This window comes from Coloeus monedula (genome assembly GCF_965178545.1).
Source record: "Coloeus monedula genome assembly, chromosome: 4".
In the NCBI taxonomy this organism is placed as follows: Eukaryota; Metazoa; Chordata; class Aves; order Passeriformes; family Corvidae; genus Coloeus; species Coloeus monedula.
Genome location: NC_138784.1, coordinates 2,740,239 through 2,754,073, shown reverse-complemented (window position 1 = coordinate 2,754,073; position 13,835 = coordinate 2,740,239). Strand labels below are relative to the sequence as shown.

The 13,835-nt window shown below is 41.7% G+C and overlaps 1 protein-coding gene across 1 annotated transcript in view; it reads right to left on the bottom strand.

Annotated features, from left to right (window-relative positions):
* Positions 1-13,835, bottom strand: part of CACNA1C (calcium voltage-gated channel subunit alpha1 C) — a gene marked incomplete at both ends in the record, with an annotated part of 458,232 nt that overhangs the window by 388,721 nt on the left and 55,676 nt on the right. The window contains one exon of the mRNA XM_082279808.1: positions 404-725. Coding sequence (XP_082135934.1) covers positions 404-725 — 322 coding nt within the window. The remainder of the gene's footprint in view (positions 1-403; positions 726-13,835) is intronic.

Sequence of the window (13,835 nt, the reverse complement as noted above, 5' to 3'; positions counted from 1 at the left end):
GTGGGATTCAAAGTAGCAGAACTTTAAAATAAATAAAGGGAAAGCCAGAAGCTGCTGTCCCCCATTGAATCAGTTCAAATCTGACCTCAGACACCTTGAGTATCTCCCATGCATTTTAGCCTGGCCCATATGCTTTTCTAAGAGCAGAATTCAACCACTAACCTTTACCATTCAAGCTCCCAGTGGTTTCTCACACCCAGGTATAGTTCAGATTTCAGTTCCAATCCCCTTTCCTGCCACCCCCCCCGGCATAAAGGATCTCAGTGAAGACACCAAAACTCTCCGTGGGCTTTAAGCTCCCGGCAGTGCCTTTCAACTCAATGCATGGACTCCCCCGCGCTGAGGAGCAGCAGCTGATGTGCACACACGCTCCGCTGCCCGCCCAGCCCCTGCCAAAGGATATTTCCATTCGACGATGCTGATGCACGCCCTCCGGATGGGATTCTTCAGCGTGAGGCACAGCAGCGCCCGGGGCGGACGCGTGGCTGTGGTGGTACCCTGCTTCTTCTGCTTGCCATACTGCTGCCGTTTCCTCTGCGTGGAGCTGGCTGTGGAGATGGTTGCGTTGCCAGCGCTGCCCATCAGCTTGGCCTGCCTGGCGGCATCGATCGCAGCTTGCCAGGACAGAGCTGCCCCCGGCGTGGGGATGTGCTCCGGGGCGAGCCCTGCGGCTGCATTGGCGTTCATGTTGGCATGAGCTGGACGGGGACTCCCATAGTTGGAACCTGGGGGGGAAAAAAAACAGAAGTAAACTAAGCCGGAGAAATTTGTGAAGAGGTTTTTTTTTAAACTGCAGGAGAGGTAGCTAGAGTTTTTGAAAAAACCTCCAGTGTCAGCAAACCTCGAGAGCTGAGGTTAAGGAGAAGTGTAGGGTATTGCAGGTAACTCAAATTCTTCATTGTAAAGTAATACTACTCTGCAATCCTTTGTCTTGCAAGAGACTCCCAAGTAAGACTGATGGATACTGAGCTGTTCAAAGTGCCTCCAATCAATAAAGTCTCTAGAGAGTCACAGGAAAGAAACTACCCTTCTTTTTCTTTTTTACCCACATATTTTGCAAGTCAGACTGTTTGAAAGCTCAAAAGGTGAGGCCAGCCCTCATCCCCTTATCACTCAGACATGCAGCACTATGCTATCCAGCACGTGGCAAAGGAGCCAAACGAGACTGTCAACTCTTATCATAAAAATCTTTATGCTTTTTCAAGATTACCTCAAGGTAAAGTGAAATTTTACCAATAAGCTAAATCCTGTCTGCAAACAGTACCAATGCACGAGGCTCAGAATAGCCTGACCAGAAGGTTCAGTGGAGCAGAAACCAGCACACAAAGGCAGGGCTCATGGCCTTTGTGTTCTGTATGTTCCTGTACAGAGTTTAGGCCAACCAACATATATTTAGAAATTGGAGCCAATTCCATATCCTGATAAAGTGATAGACGACCTACTGAATCAATGGAGAAATGGGGTTTAAAAGCATGAATTAATAAGAATGCCAAAACCCAGCAGTCCCAAATTTTGCAGCTTCTTTAGCCGAATGTGAGGAAGTGTATGCATTTGTCCAATCATAATAATGGAACATACACATCAGGTGACATGTGGCTGATACTGAGAAGGTCTTAGCAGTACAAGAAACAAAGTCACTCTTTCAAGCTAGTGCAGTTGTCCCAGTGTTTCGGTAAAGACAGCTAAGTCACCTGTGCCTCTTCAATGAGGCTCTTCCAGTGACTGAAATTAAAACCTCAATCACTTCGAGAGGAGAGAATTTTGAAACTTCAAAACAGATTGCCTTACTCTTTGGACTGTGCTTCAGCTGAGTGAAAGATAAGTGAATTTTCCCCAAACACTTTACAGAAGAAAATGTAAGCCCTGCTTAAAAAGTGCGACATAGAATCTACACAAAGTCACAACAGCAAACTTTGATTAAGAAGAGTGCCTTATTTAGGTATGTCCTATGTCATATTTAAGAGACTACTTTTATTTGTTGTGGTCTTGTGAGTTTGCCTGTGGCCTATATGTTGAGGTACAGATAAAAGGAGGCCTGAGGGGTCAACAGATCTTATTTCTCCACAGTCCAGCTTCAAAACCTTGCCCTGAGACTGGTACTTCCATTTACATCTGAGCAGCAGACAACGCTTCAGAAAAAGTGCACACACAAGGGGCAGAGAGCAGGAAGCCACTCAAGGAGTTAGATCACCTATTTCAAAGCAAGCTCAAAGCCTCCTGCTCACCATGCTCCACTTTGGATTCGTGCAGAACTGAACAGGACAGACAGGCTCCTGTAGACTATCAGACAAAGACCACTTCTAACTGTGTTTCATTTACAGTATCAGATGAAAGACATTTAAAACCAGGGAGCTGGCAAGCTCTTCTCAAATGGAAATAATTACTCAAGATGCATATTTCATAGCTGGATGTGCAGTGCCAAGGTATCACAGCACTGACTGCACTTCTGATGAATTAAAGCAGGTAGAATCAATACAATGACACTGACACAGAGTGCAACAGGATACGCCTCCACCTCAAAAGCATTCAAGACTTGTAAATTCATCTCACTGGCTCTCAAGGAAGGACATGCTAGAGTCAGATGTTATTTTATGACAGGCATTGCCATAAGATTTTCAGGCTGTCATAGTCCCATGACATAGCAGGGAAACCTAGAGCTTGTCTCTGCTCACTGAAAAGCCTCCTAGCTGCAAACCAGCCAAAGGAAGCTGATGAGTAATGCCACTCTGATATGTGAAAGGGAAAGCTGAAAGAAACAAGGAATGGGAAATGGTTAATTCACATCCCTCGGATTTTGAAAGTGAAGAAAAAGCTTTCAGAATCATACAGGCTAAGCAGATTTCCTCAATGAAGCAGGCAATCAAGTGGCAGACAAACTTAGTTTCCTAAGGCTAAGCAAATTGTGCACAGCACTACTCATGGGATACGTATTTATTTTCAGACTGGTTCCAGATGCAGTTTTTCTCTTTAGCATCTATTTGACCTCCCTAGCCTGAGGCATGCTGGAAAGGAAAAATAAATGGAAAATTACTCTAATTGTTCTCCAACTCCAGCTCTTCTTTAATGCTGACCCATTAGAGGGGATAAGAAAGATGTGTGTTTTCCAGCAAAAGCAAACTTGCTGATCCCTCTCCACAGTGTTCTTATCATGCTGACTAGACCATGTGGTCCTGTAAATAAAGAGCTGCTGCATCTTAATGAAGACTTTTCTGCAATTTGGGAATGTGCCAAGCATCTTCATTGTTATTTCAGATTAGTTAGGTTCCATATGAGGATCTAAGCCTGTGCATTTTGACTTTGATGTGCCAGCAAAGTTAAGGATCCAGCTTTTGGTGCTTTCATTGGTTTTGCTTCTAATATGATCAGCAGCCCCATAACAAAGTGCTTTGTCTCAAATTAATTTCAAACGATGAGTCAGTAATGACAGATTTATATTAACAAATATTACTAATATTGATTACTGATAAGGATCTGTCTGTTTTATGAAGCTCAGAGGCTGCAGACACGATCTGTAGTAAATGACTAATGACAGTGACGAATGACTTGTTCTAGAGGTACTTTATAGAAATAGTTTGAATAAAAGAGTGAAGCTCCTACAGCTACATTCAAGAACCAAGCAAAATATTTTCAAAGACAGCATAGCCAAAGTCTCAGGGAGAATGAAATTCCACCCTATAATCTAAATGCTTAGGGTTAATTCCTGGGAAATAAGGAGAGCACAGTTCATATTGAACTCGTGAGGCACCATGCTGAAATTTCACCTACAGCTCTCATTTCTCCCCCACCACAAAATTTTTGCTGCAACCTGAGAGCTGCCTTTACTGGATTTGGGGCTTTTCTTTTTGCAGTGTAGCAGTGAAATACTTCATTCAATTTCCCCACTACAGATAAAGTTTCATGCTACCAAACACACCATTATTAAGCTGGATGTTGAGCAGAACTAGGAAATGGAGATTGAGCCCCCACCCAAATGCAGTAACTAAGTAAACACTGTGATCCACAGCATCATCACCCTGCTAATCCCCACCACCCTTCAGCAAGAATTTGTGTTGTTGACTGTGTCCAGCTGGTGCACAAAATTCTGTTCTCTCAAGTCCTTCTGTGCTATGGATCATTAATTTAAGCATCTCAATATAATTAAACTGAAAAGTCCATATACGTGAACAAGTTTGATTACAAAGTCTTTGGAAAAGACTTTCACTTCTGAAAAAAATGCAGATGTCCAGAGCTAAAACAGATGCAGAAACAACAGAAAAACAGGTCTCGAAAATCAGAGTTAAGTCACAAAATAGCAGGTAATGTTGCTTTACAACAGGAAATAAACCACATCTCACAAAGTACCTGATGCTGAAAGCTTACAACTAAATCACCTAAACTGCCATTACCAAAAACCCTATTAAAATACCCAGTGATGACCATTCATAATTTCATAAGAGGTATTTGCATTCTAATACCATCTGTCATGCCACCTACTAACGATCTCAACAAAAGATCATAAAAAAACCCCCAACTCTGCAGTCACCGTCTGACACAAGGCATGGGCAAGTGACTGACACAATGGAATCCTAGCTTCTGAGTTTTTTTGACTTCATCTAATTTGCCATATCTTTATTTTAGAGAAACTTGGGCTTAGACTAATTATTTAAATGAAAACAGAAAGATCCTGATGCGGAGTGTCATTATTCTTTTTCCCCCCATCACTTTCAAGACAGCAGAACCCTAAAGCCACACACCTTGGCACTGCTGTGTTTTTCCCCAAAGCAGAGGAGAGCCGGGCACAGTAAAAGGTGAGACTGGTTCACTCAGTGTCTTAACTGCCCTCAGAATGAAAGCAAACAGGAAGTAGGGAATGGGTCACGTCATTAAGATCATGTGTGAAACCAGTTCAAGCACACAGGAAAAATGTTACCAAATACTGACGTGAGAGGTGTCAAAATCAGAAGCACAAAGAACAACACACCAAAAAAAGTCAGTGTGTGAGATCATCTGTTAATGAGGAAGAATGTGGAAAACATTGATCCATTAACCAATGGAAAAAGGAGAGCATTTGATATATGGTTGCAAGAAGGATTAAGTATTACATGACATTTTTGCATCAATTTTTACAAAAGAAAAAAAAAAATCCATCAAGAGCTGGTGCCTAGGACAAACAATCCTCAAACCAAAGCAGGCATTGTTTCCAGCTGGAAAAGGGAAACAAGTACTTGGATAATGCCCATGCTTCCAGCTACTTTGGTACTGCACCCTAGAATGTCCTAGAGTATTTAAAGCACTCTCTGAAGTAACCTCAAAGCTGTTGGCTGCTGGGTTTGGACTCATGGAAGAGGTCTCAGAGGACTCAGAAAGGGTAAATTGAATCCCCAGCTAAAAAGGAGAAGGAGGGCAAATTTACCAACCGGTTTAACTTCAGTGTCAAAAAAGAAAAAAAAAAATCTGGAATGAATAAAATAAACAAACATCAGCAAGTACTTGCAGGACAAGCAGAAAAAGAGCAAGAGACATGGACCTGTCATGAACACATTGCATCAAAGAAAACCAGCTTCTTCCAGAAGCGAGCAACAGAATTCACAGGCAAGATGGAAGCAGTAGGGTCCATGTCTCCTGATTTTATTAATCGGGATAGTTTCATAAGAATTCTGGGGACATAGAAGCAAGAAAAAAAATTGGTGTATCATGAGTATGAAACCAGTGGATTATCAGTGCTGTACATCTAAATTGGAGGATGTGTCACAGGGAAGTACCCAGCTGCCTGCCCTGGGTCTGATTCTGTTCCATGTTTTGATTCTGCTCAATTAATGATCTGGATGATTAAACGGTGAATAGTGTTATTAAACACACAGGTAACTGTGAAGCTGGGAGGTAAAGCAAATACTCTGAAGGACAGGATCTGAATTTAAAATTAACTTCATGAATTGAAGAAAAAAATCTTTAAAAGAAGCTGGAGTTCAGCAGGGACAAATGGAAAGTATTTAAGCAAAATGAATCATCTGCCTGAATTATTTTCAGAAAAGCCTTGGGGGTTTATATTGGATCCCCAACAGAACAGAAGCTGATATTGTCATTCTGCCTTGTTCCCATTAAAATGCAGTCATCCCAGAGTAGTGTACAAACAGGGATAACATCCATGCAACACCACAAGCAATCCTCCCCTTCAGCTCAGCATTGGCAGGGCTTCAGCTGAAACACAGTGGGCAGGTTTGGGTTCCACACTCCAGACACACTGGCTCAGTTCAGGCTGCCCAGAAGGGAGCAAGGAAAGAAACCAAAGGCCTGGAAAACGTGAGCCAAAGTCCCAGAAACAGGAATGGCAGGAGTCAGCCTGCTGTTCCTGGGGATGTGAGGGGGAACATGGCAGGATAGCAGTCTTGAACCATGTGTCTGTATATATATGATATATCTGGGGTTAATATGCATTTCTAGACATATATGTATGTATTCCAAAGAACAAAAAGGCAACATCTATCACCGAACTCACAGGCAATAAGCAGTGGGTTTGGCAGTAAGAAAAATTCCTTCCACACTCTCAAGTCTCTTAGACCAGGCCAGGAAAAAACCTCTATCTGCAATCACACACCCGAGGTGAGATTTCTAGTGAGCAGTAGTTCCTTTTGTTAGTTTAAAGCAAGTTTGACATGAAGAAAAGCCTTTGCACAGAAAGATTATGGATTTATTCCATCAGTTACTCCATCAAAAGAGACCCCTCTGAGTAAGCCCTGCTTCACTCCAAACTTCAGATGATCACAGCTACCTCAGCACCTGGCAAGGCTCCCCTTTCCGCGTGTGTGTTCATCATCCATGGTGGGGGGAGGCTGGGGATGCTCAGGACCATTGACCTGGAACTCTTTCTTTGGTTTTAAAACCTCACTTTGCAAATACTAAAAGTCTAGAAGACTTTCAGGATCTCAGGACAGCGACCAGCCACACGCAAACTTTAAAATCTTGACATGAAATGGACCCGATTATTTGTATGACAAAACAGGGGTTTTTACCCAGAAATCTTTAGTAACTTTTCAGTTGCCACACCTGGAAACTTCCTGTAGTGAGTGCAAGGCTGCACATACAACTAAAGCTCTTTCTTTGAAGCATGAGGTGTATATTTTTCCCTATTAGCCTTTTTTAAAAGAAGTTGAAAAGACATTAATCCTGATCTCTATTGGCTAAAAGCAACACTAGGTGTTTTTCCCCAAATAGAAGCTTTATCTGAAGGCATTTTGTAAGTAGAAGTAGGAATTATAATGAAAGCTGGGTCACAACTTGAACTAGGTTTTTTTTCTACAAGATTTATAATAGACACATACAGTTTTAAACATCACAGGCTGAGTCCCAGTGTGTAGTTGTTAGCCCAGATAAGAGGGCTAAAGAATTTCTCCTGTAAATTGAGGGTTTCAGAAAACACACACACAGAAAATACATGATTTAAGGCAGTTTGTTTGCCATAGTTGAGACTAAACATTTTTTTAAAAATCTCAACAAAAATACTGTTTTCAAGAACTGTGCTTCATTTGAAACAAGATCTTGGTCTTCCTTTATTTCCCTCCTCAAAAGCTAGGAGGTTTTTCCTGCATGCCATTAACAGAAGATGCAGTGAGCTTCTAGCAATGTGAAAAAAAGTCCATTTCAACAAAGAGCACAAGTGAACAGGCTGCTCTCACTTCCAGTGCCTCCAAGTTAAATATTTAGGCTTGAAAATTAACTCCTGACACTGCATGGCAAATCACTGAAGCTTTGCCAATACCACTGAGATTTTGAATTTTCTGAGGAAGGTTCCAGACTGGTAGAACAGGCAGCACAGTGGATTCCTGGCTCCTCAATAAGGCACAAGACTACAAGCAATAATAATTCCCTACTGAGATAAAGCATGGGACAACTCTTCCTTAAAATCTTCTTAAAATTAAGTTCTCTCCATGCAAAAATCCTGTATTTCAGAATATTTTGCCAACTCCTTGCTTCCTAATCAGGTTATTCTTTCTACATGCACAAATCTTGGACATACAAGAGATCCAGACAGCGAGATACAGATTTCTAGGATTTCCCTTGAGAATGCTGTGGTTTTCAATGAACACAGTTCCAGTGTTTAGGGTGGTTTGAGTTTTTTGAGGCTTTTATTTTCTTGAGGGTGGGGAGAAAGGAAGGGGCGCTGTTTCTGTTGCATTGTGGGCTTTTTTAAATAAAAGACACAATCTTTTACTTGTAGTAAAAACAAATTATATTCCTATTTACTGATAAACTTGGGGTTTAAAGCAACTCTGTTCTGCCTCCTTCACCAAAGAGGCATCTCACCAAACCTTGCCCAGGAGAAAGTAGAAAGCTCCAAGTTTGAAAATTCTCAGCAGACACAAAAATCCATCTAGCTTGGGAAGTTTCTCTTCTGTAACCATGGATTCAAGAGAACCAGACTGGGAGGTGGGGTTTTCTAGAGAGGATGAAGCGGGGGGGAAAAGCATGTACCCTACTAAATAATAAGCCCCTAGGCAAGTGTCTAATGTGGAAGGTGTGATAATTGATAGAGGTCAACTCAGCTGAATCACAGATTCTATTAGGAGATAAATTTATTAGGGTGAGGAGGCATTAAGGGGGCAATTTCCTTCAAAACACTTGCATTTTTTTCTTTTGCAACCTTCAAGCTACAAGAAAGCCCAAAGAAACTCTCAGAGAATCCTTTTCGGCTGCTTGGGATGAGCTTCTGGTGGCACCAGAAGTCAAGCCAGGGAACACTTTCCTTCAACCACAGCTAGGTGAAGCGTTCATAAAACCCACAAACAGCAAGAGAGGAGTAGTGACAAACATCTTTGTGCTGGTACCAGCATCTGTACTTGTCTCAAACAAGCCTGAGAGAGCCCAACCAGCCCTGCGTTTGAAGGAACAGCTAGCAAGGGGTTTTTACAGAAAGCCACGTTTCTCCTGGGGTAGCACAATCTCCAGCAGAGCACAGGGGCAATTCCAACACCAAAGGGCAAGTAGGTAAAAGCCCAAAGTTCCTCACCTTGAGGCAGCTGGAGACACCTGTCTCATAAGGTGGTGCTTTCATACATCTGCCTAAAGTAGGGCACCTGTCAGCACAAAACCTTTGCAGTACCAGGCACTCACATCACGGTGAGCTTCTTGAAGCAACACCAGGCTTCCTGGGCAAACTCCAGGCACAAATCCTCAAGTGGAGACACCAAAAAAGAGCTTTCTTGTTTAAATGCAATTTTTTTCCACCACTCGTCTAAATTCTTGTTACCACCATTCCAGATCCTGGGCCCAAGCACATCTTTGGTGAGATTTCCTAGACTTCAGTAAAATTTCTCTGGAGATTAACTGTAACTCAATAAATTGGATTCTTCTGACAAACCTGTCATCTTAACTGCTCGTCATTTTCTTATTGGTGAATGATTGTTCTCCACTTAGTGAGTAATCTAAATATAACTTCTTTACAGAAATTAAGCTCTTACACTTCAAAAATAATCCTCACTGTATTAGATGGTCTCCAGATTCCTTGTCTGAGAATGCAGAGTGGGATAGAAACCAATACACAAACCTGTGAATTTGATTTGCCTCACCCTACCCAAACCATTTTAAAAAAGGGATTTGGTCTAAACCCCCTCCATAGTCAGTGCAGAGGATCATTTCCCCCACCCTTAGGATGGATTTCTGAAACACAAGTGAAAGCAGCTGCTCAAAGTGCCAATTTCTCTTACTGTACAGAAGTAATCTAAAACAAGTTTAATTGCACAACAAATTTAAGTGGATTAAATAAGATTAAATGATGCCCATTTATTTGAGGGGAGCACATGCATGCACATGTGCTTGTGCACAAGGTAGAGAGCAACTCTGCAGCTGCTTTTAGCCCAATTCTGTAGCTGCCTTTGGCCCTAAACATGTGACACAGTTTGGAAAATATGTACAAGCATATGAGATCTAAATAATTCAAAGCCTGCAATCTCAATAGTCTTCATCCTAGAAAAATCAATCACAGTTCTTCCACAACTCATAGTATTCTCAGTCCAGAAATAGCAGTCTGTTCCCATTTACAGCAGAGGATGGCTAAAAAGCACAAAGGGATCTCTATATAGGTCTGTATCTGAGTTACAGACAACAGACATTTCTATAAAGACAGACTCACCCAAACCGACACAAAAAGAAATCAAACTTTTGCAGCCAGATCTAAATGGAGATCAGCCCTGACAAACAATAGACAGTGGCAATTCTGACAGGCTGAGGGCTTTTGCTTCCTCTTGCTGTTCACAGAGTCAGTGTTCAGCTGCACAAAGCCAGACAGCAGCAGAGTTTGTGGGAAGGAGCTCAGCAAGTGCAGAGAAGGAGAGTTTACATTTACCTTCCTATACAAGCCATAAGAGCTTGGTGCCAGGCCTCCCTCACAGTGCCATACCCACCCCAGGAAGCCATTAATCTGCATTATGACACAATAACTCAGATTAAAAGGGACCTCCAAAGGCCATCTGCTCCACATCCTCGTCCTTTTCAGCCCCCTCCTTCAAAGTGGTCAAATTTCATCGACCTCTTTGGCTCTCCAGCAGCACACTTTGCAGCTTTACTGTTACCTCTGAGTCTGTGTGGGGTTGTGAGAACTCACCCAAATCAAAGATTCATTCAGCTACTGGGCATACAATTCAGGAGAATATATATATATATATATATATATAAACATCTCAGTGTATAATCTCTCTGATTTCCAGAGGTACCTACTACATTATCCTCAGTGGAAACCAGACATTGGCACACACACAAAACAGCCACTTAAAAACTGTTTGCTGCTTTCCAGAAGGGCAACAATTTATTTTAAGATGCATTTACCTAATTTTAGATTAGGCATGCAATATCCTAATAAATTAAAGATGCACTCCCTTCTTGAAATGCAGGCAGTTTCAAAGGAAAAGGTATTATAAGATGCTTCAAGTGTCAAAACTGACTTTGACTTCAGCTATTAATCTTAGTGTTCTAAAAACCACATTTTTCTATTCTTAAAATGTGATTTATTTTTCTTCCCCTGCTGCTTGCAATTATACCAACAAAACATCACCAAAACCAACTGAAGAGGAAAGTTTTGAAACAAATTATACAAAAAGTTCTACCAAATCCTAAGAATTTAGTAAGTAAAAATAGAAAAGTTTGGTGTTTCTCCTAATTTCAGTCATCTGATTAATGTTCTCATTTTTGAACAACTTTAGACAAAATAAAAGTATTCAAACAGGAGGGCTCTTTGTAATTTGGCATCATTAAGGTGCTGGAAAAAGATCATGCAGAAAAAGGGAAAATTTGAACTGAGGGAAGAATAAAAGCTTCTTCCATGCTATTTCCTTTCATCCACAAAATCTCAGGGGGATGCTTTATATCCAACATGCTCTGCAAACCAAGGAAAAGGAAGCCCTTGTGAACCTCCCTTCAAACAAACCCACAGCAAATCACTAGCCACATGAATGTAAACCATGCTATATACCCAAGGAAAACAGTAGCTCAGTTAATATTCAGGGTGACATTGAAAGATAAGTAAACAACAAAAAAACCCAACCCCAAACCATTCATTTACTCAAAGTAGAACTTTGTGATCCAGAGGCATTATTGCATAACAGATTTAGAGTCATATTTTTACAGCAAACTTTGCTTAGAGGAAAATAATTCAACTGAGTTGTTTGGTACCTAAAGTAACAGGTTCTATTTCCAGCATGCAGACTTTCCTCTAATACTTTTTATCTGGTATCTTCTCACTGAATGTTCCAAGTCTAAATATTAAGCATGTCCAATGTACAGATGCAAAACCAAGAGCTCTTGGCTTGCCCTGCAAGTTATGAGCCTTTCCAAACCAAACAAGGCACTAATCAGAAGATTGCAACTGTACCAAAGAGGGGAACTAAGGGAGAGAGATAATAAGGGGTGGGGAAAATTAGCAGGAGACAATCTTTGCAAGCACCTGTATGAGGCGAATCAGCATCTGCTTTACATCTCAGGCTCAACGCTGTCACACGGAACCCCAAAATAGTTCTTGTGTCACTGGTTGACTATACAAAGATTGTTAAGCTGCTTCTCTGTGACCTTTTCTACAGGGGATGCAGACAAGTGTTTGAGGCAGTCTTTGGAGATTCTTTCTAAAAATAAAGGCTCCTGTTTATATGGAAGCAGATCCATTGATCATTGCTGAATTTACGCAGAGCAGCGCAAAGGTGGCACGAGCAGATCCACAGCAGGTTTGCAGAGCACTTGATTAGAGCTCAGCAGGCTGTGTGTGAGCACTGCCACTGAGAGAAGGCTCTGGCAGCTGCTCCAGCTCTGGCTTCAGAGTTTGCAGATCACACCAAGGACGGTGAAAGCCGAGGCTTTTGTGTTCCTTTCTTGGGATGCTCTGCACTTTGCAGGATCAGCATCACGAAAGCAGCAGGAAATTTCCTATAAACCATTTACTCTGATAGCATCTGAGCACTGGCCAAGAGATTCTGTGTTTCTACTGCTCCTTAGAGAATCAAAACAAAAAGAAAACCACAGAAACCCAAACTGACAAACTAACAAAAACATAGCAGAAAACCTCAAAACATCCAGCCTATTCACAAGGATTAAGAATCTCTTATTACCTCTGGAGTCTCCCATCAGTCTCGTGCCCTCCCCGCCTGCAGGAAGAAAGTGCATACAGGTTAACTCCTCCTCCATGACTGAGCTGCTTTGTCCTTGTTGGCTCTAACCACTGGACAGAATGAACCAGCACACAGAAACACAGCCCTGGATGAATTTCAACCTATGTGTGAGCCTAAAAGTCCAGGGTGTGTGGCTGTACAGAGCACAACCATGCAACCCAACATGGCAGGCCCCGGTTCCATAGCCCACTCCTCAAAAAGAATAGTAAAATAGCTTAAGGAACTGAGGAAAAAAGGAGGTGTAAGAGATGTAGAGCAGGATAATATCTTCAATGAGAGACCAAAAATAGCTGAACCGTTTAGCCTTACGTAAGGGAGAGTTTTAAAAAACTGATCAGAATTAACGAGCACAAGCACGTGAAAGGCTTTTGACACGCCTCATGACCCTTCCAACTGAATGGAATAACCAAATATTCAATATTTGGTGGCTGTAACTAAGCACATTCGGATGTCTAATAAGGTGGACACGGGTGACAATGAGGAGGCCTAACCAGGGAAAACTTCACTGTGAAATGTCAGGGGTCGCTTCCACTTCATCTCCCCAGGGCAGGTCTGCTTAATTTTCTAATGACCCTTTTGGTGATCAAACAATTCAGATCAGAAACTAGATTCAGAAACTGCTGGGAGAGACTCTTGAGCTTGGCAGATGTCCCCAGAAATCTGTTACCCACAGACAGCCCAAGGACAGTAGGAAGCTCAAAGCTATCAGGATGATATTTAAGGTACACCAATTGGAAATGTCTCTGTAAAAAACTGCATCTTTTGCAACACGTTGAGGCCTGTAGTGGGACAAATGCAACATTTTCATGTAGGCTGGGGATCCCCATTGTCCTTATTTCGAGTTATTTGCAGTACAATGGCTCAATCAGAAAAGCAGTGTTACAAAAACAGTTACATTATTTTAAGTAAATTACTCCCACTTAAATCCATACATTTCCTCTTGTTTTGAGTCATTGTATCATTACTAGGCACAGACAGTAAATGAGCATTCAAAAGCAAATGGTGAAACGATGACAGAAAACATCAGAGACAACCCCATGCAAAATTACAGAATAGCATTTCAAAGAGGCAAAACATATGTTTGTGATTTCTTTCGAGAGATTAAACCGGAAGCCACTGACGGTAAATACTACGTTTAAAGGCTGTTATTTCATTAAAAAAATCCCCTTACTTCCTTTTTTCCAAACTCAGATCCCACAGCTGAGCTCA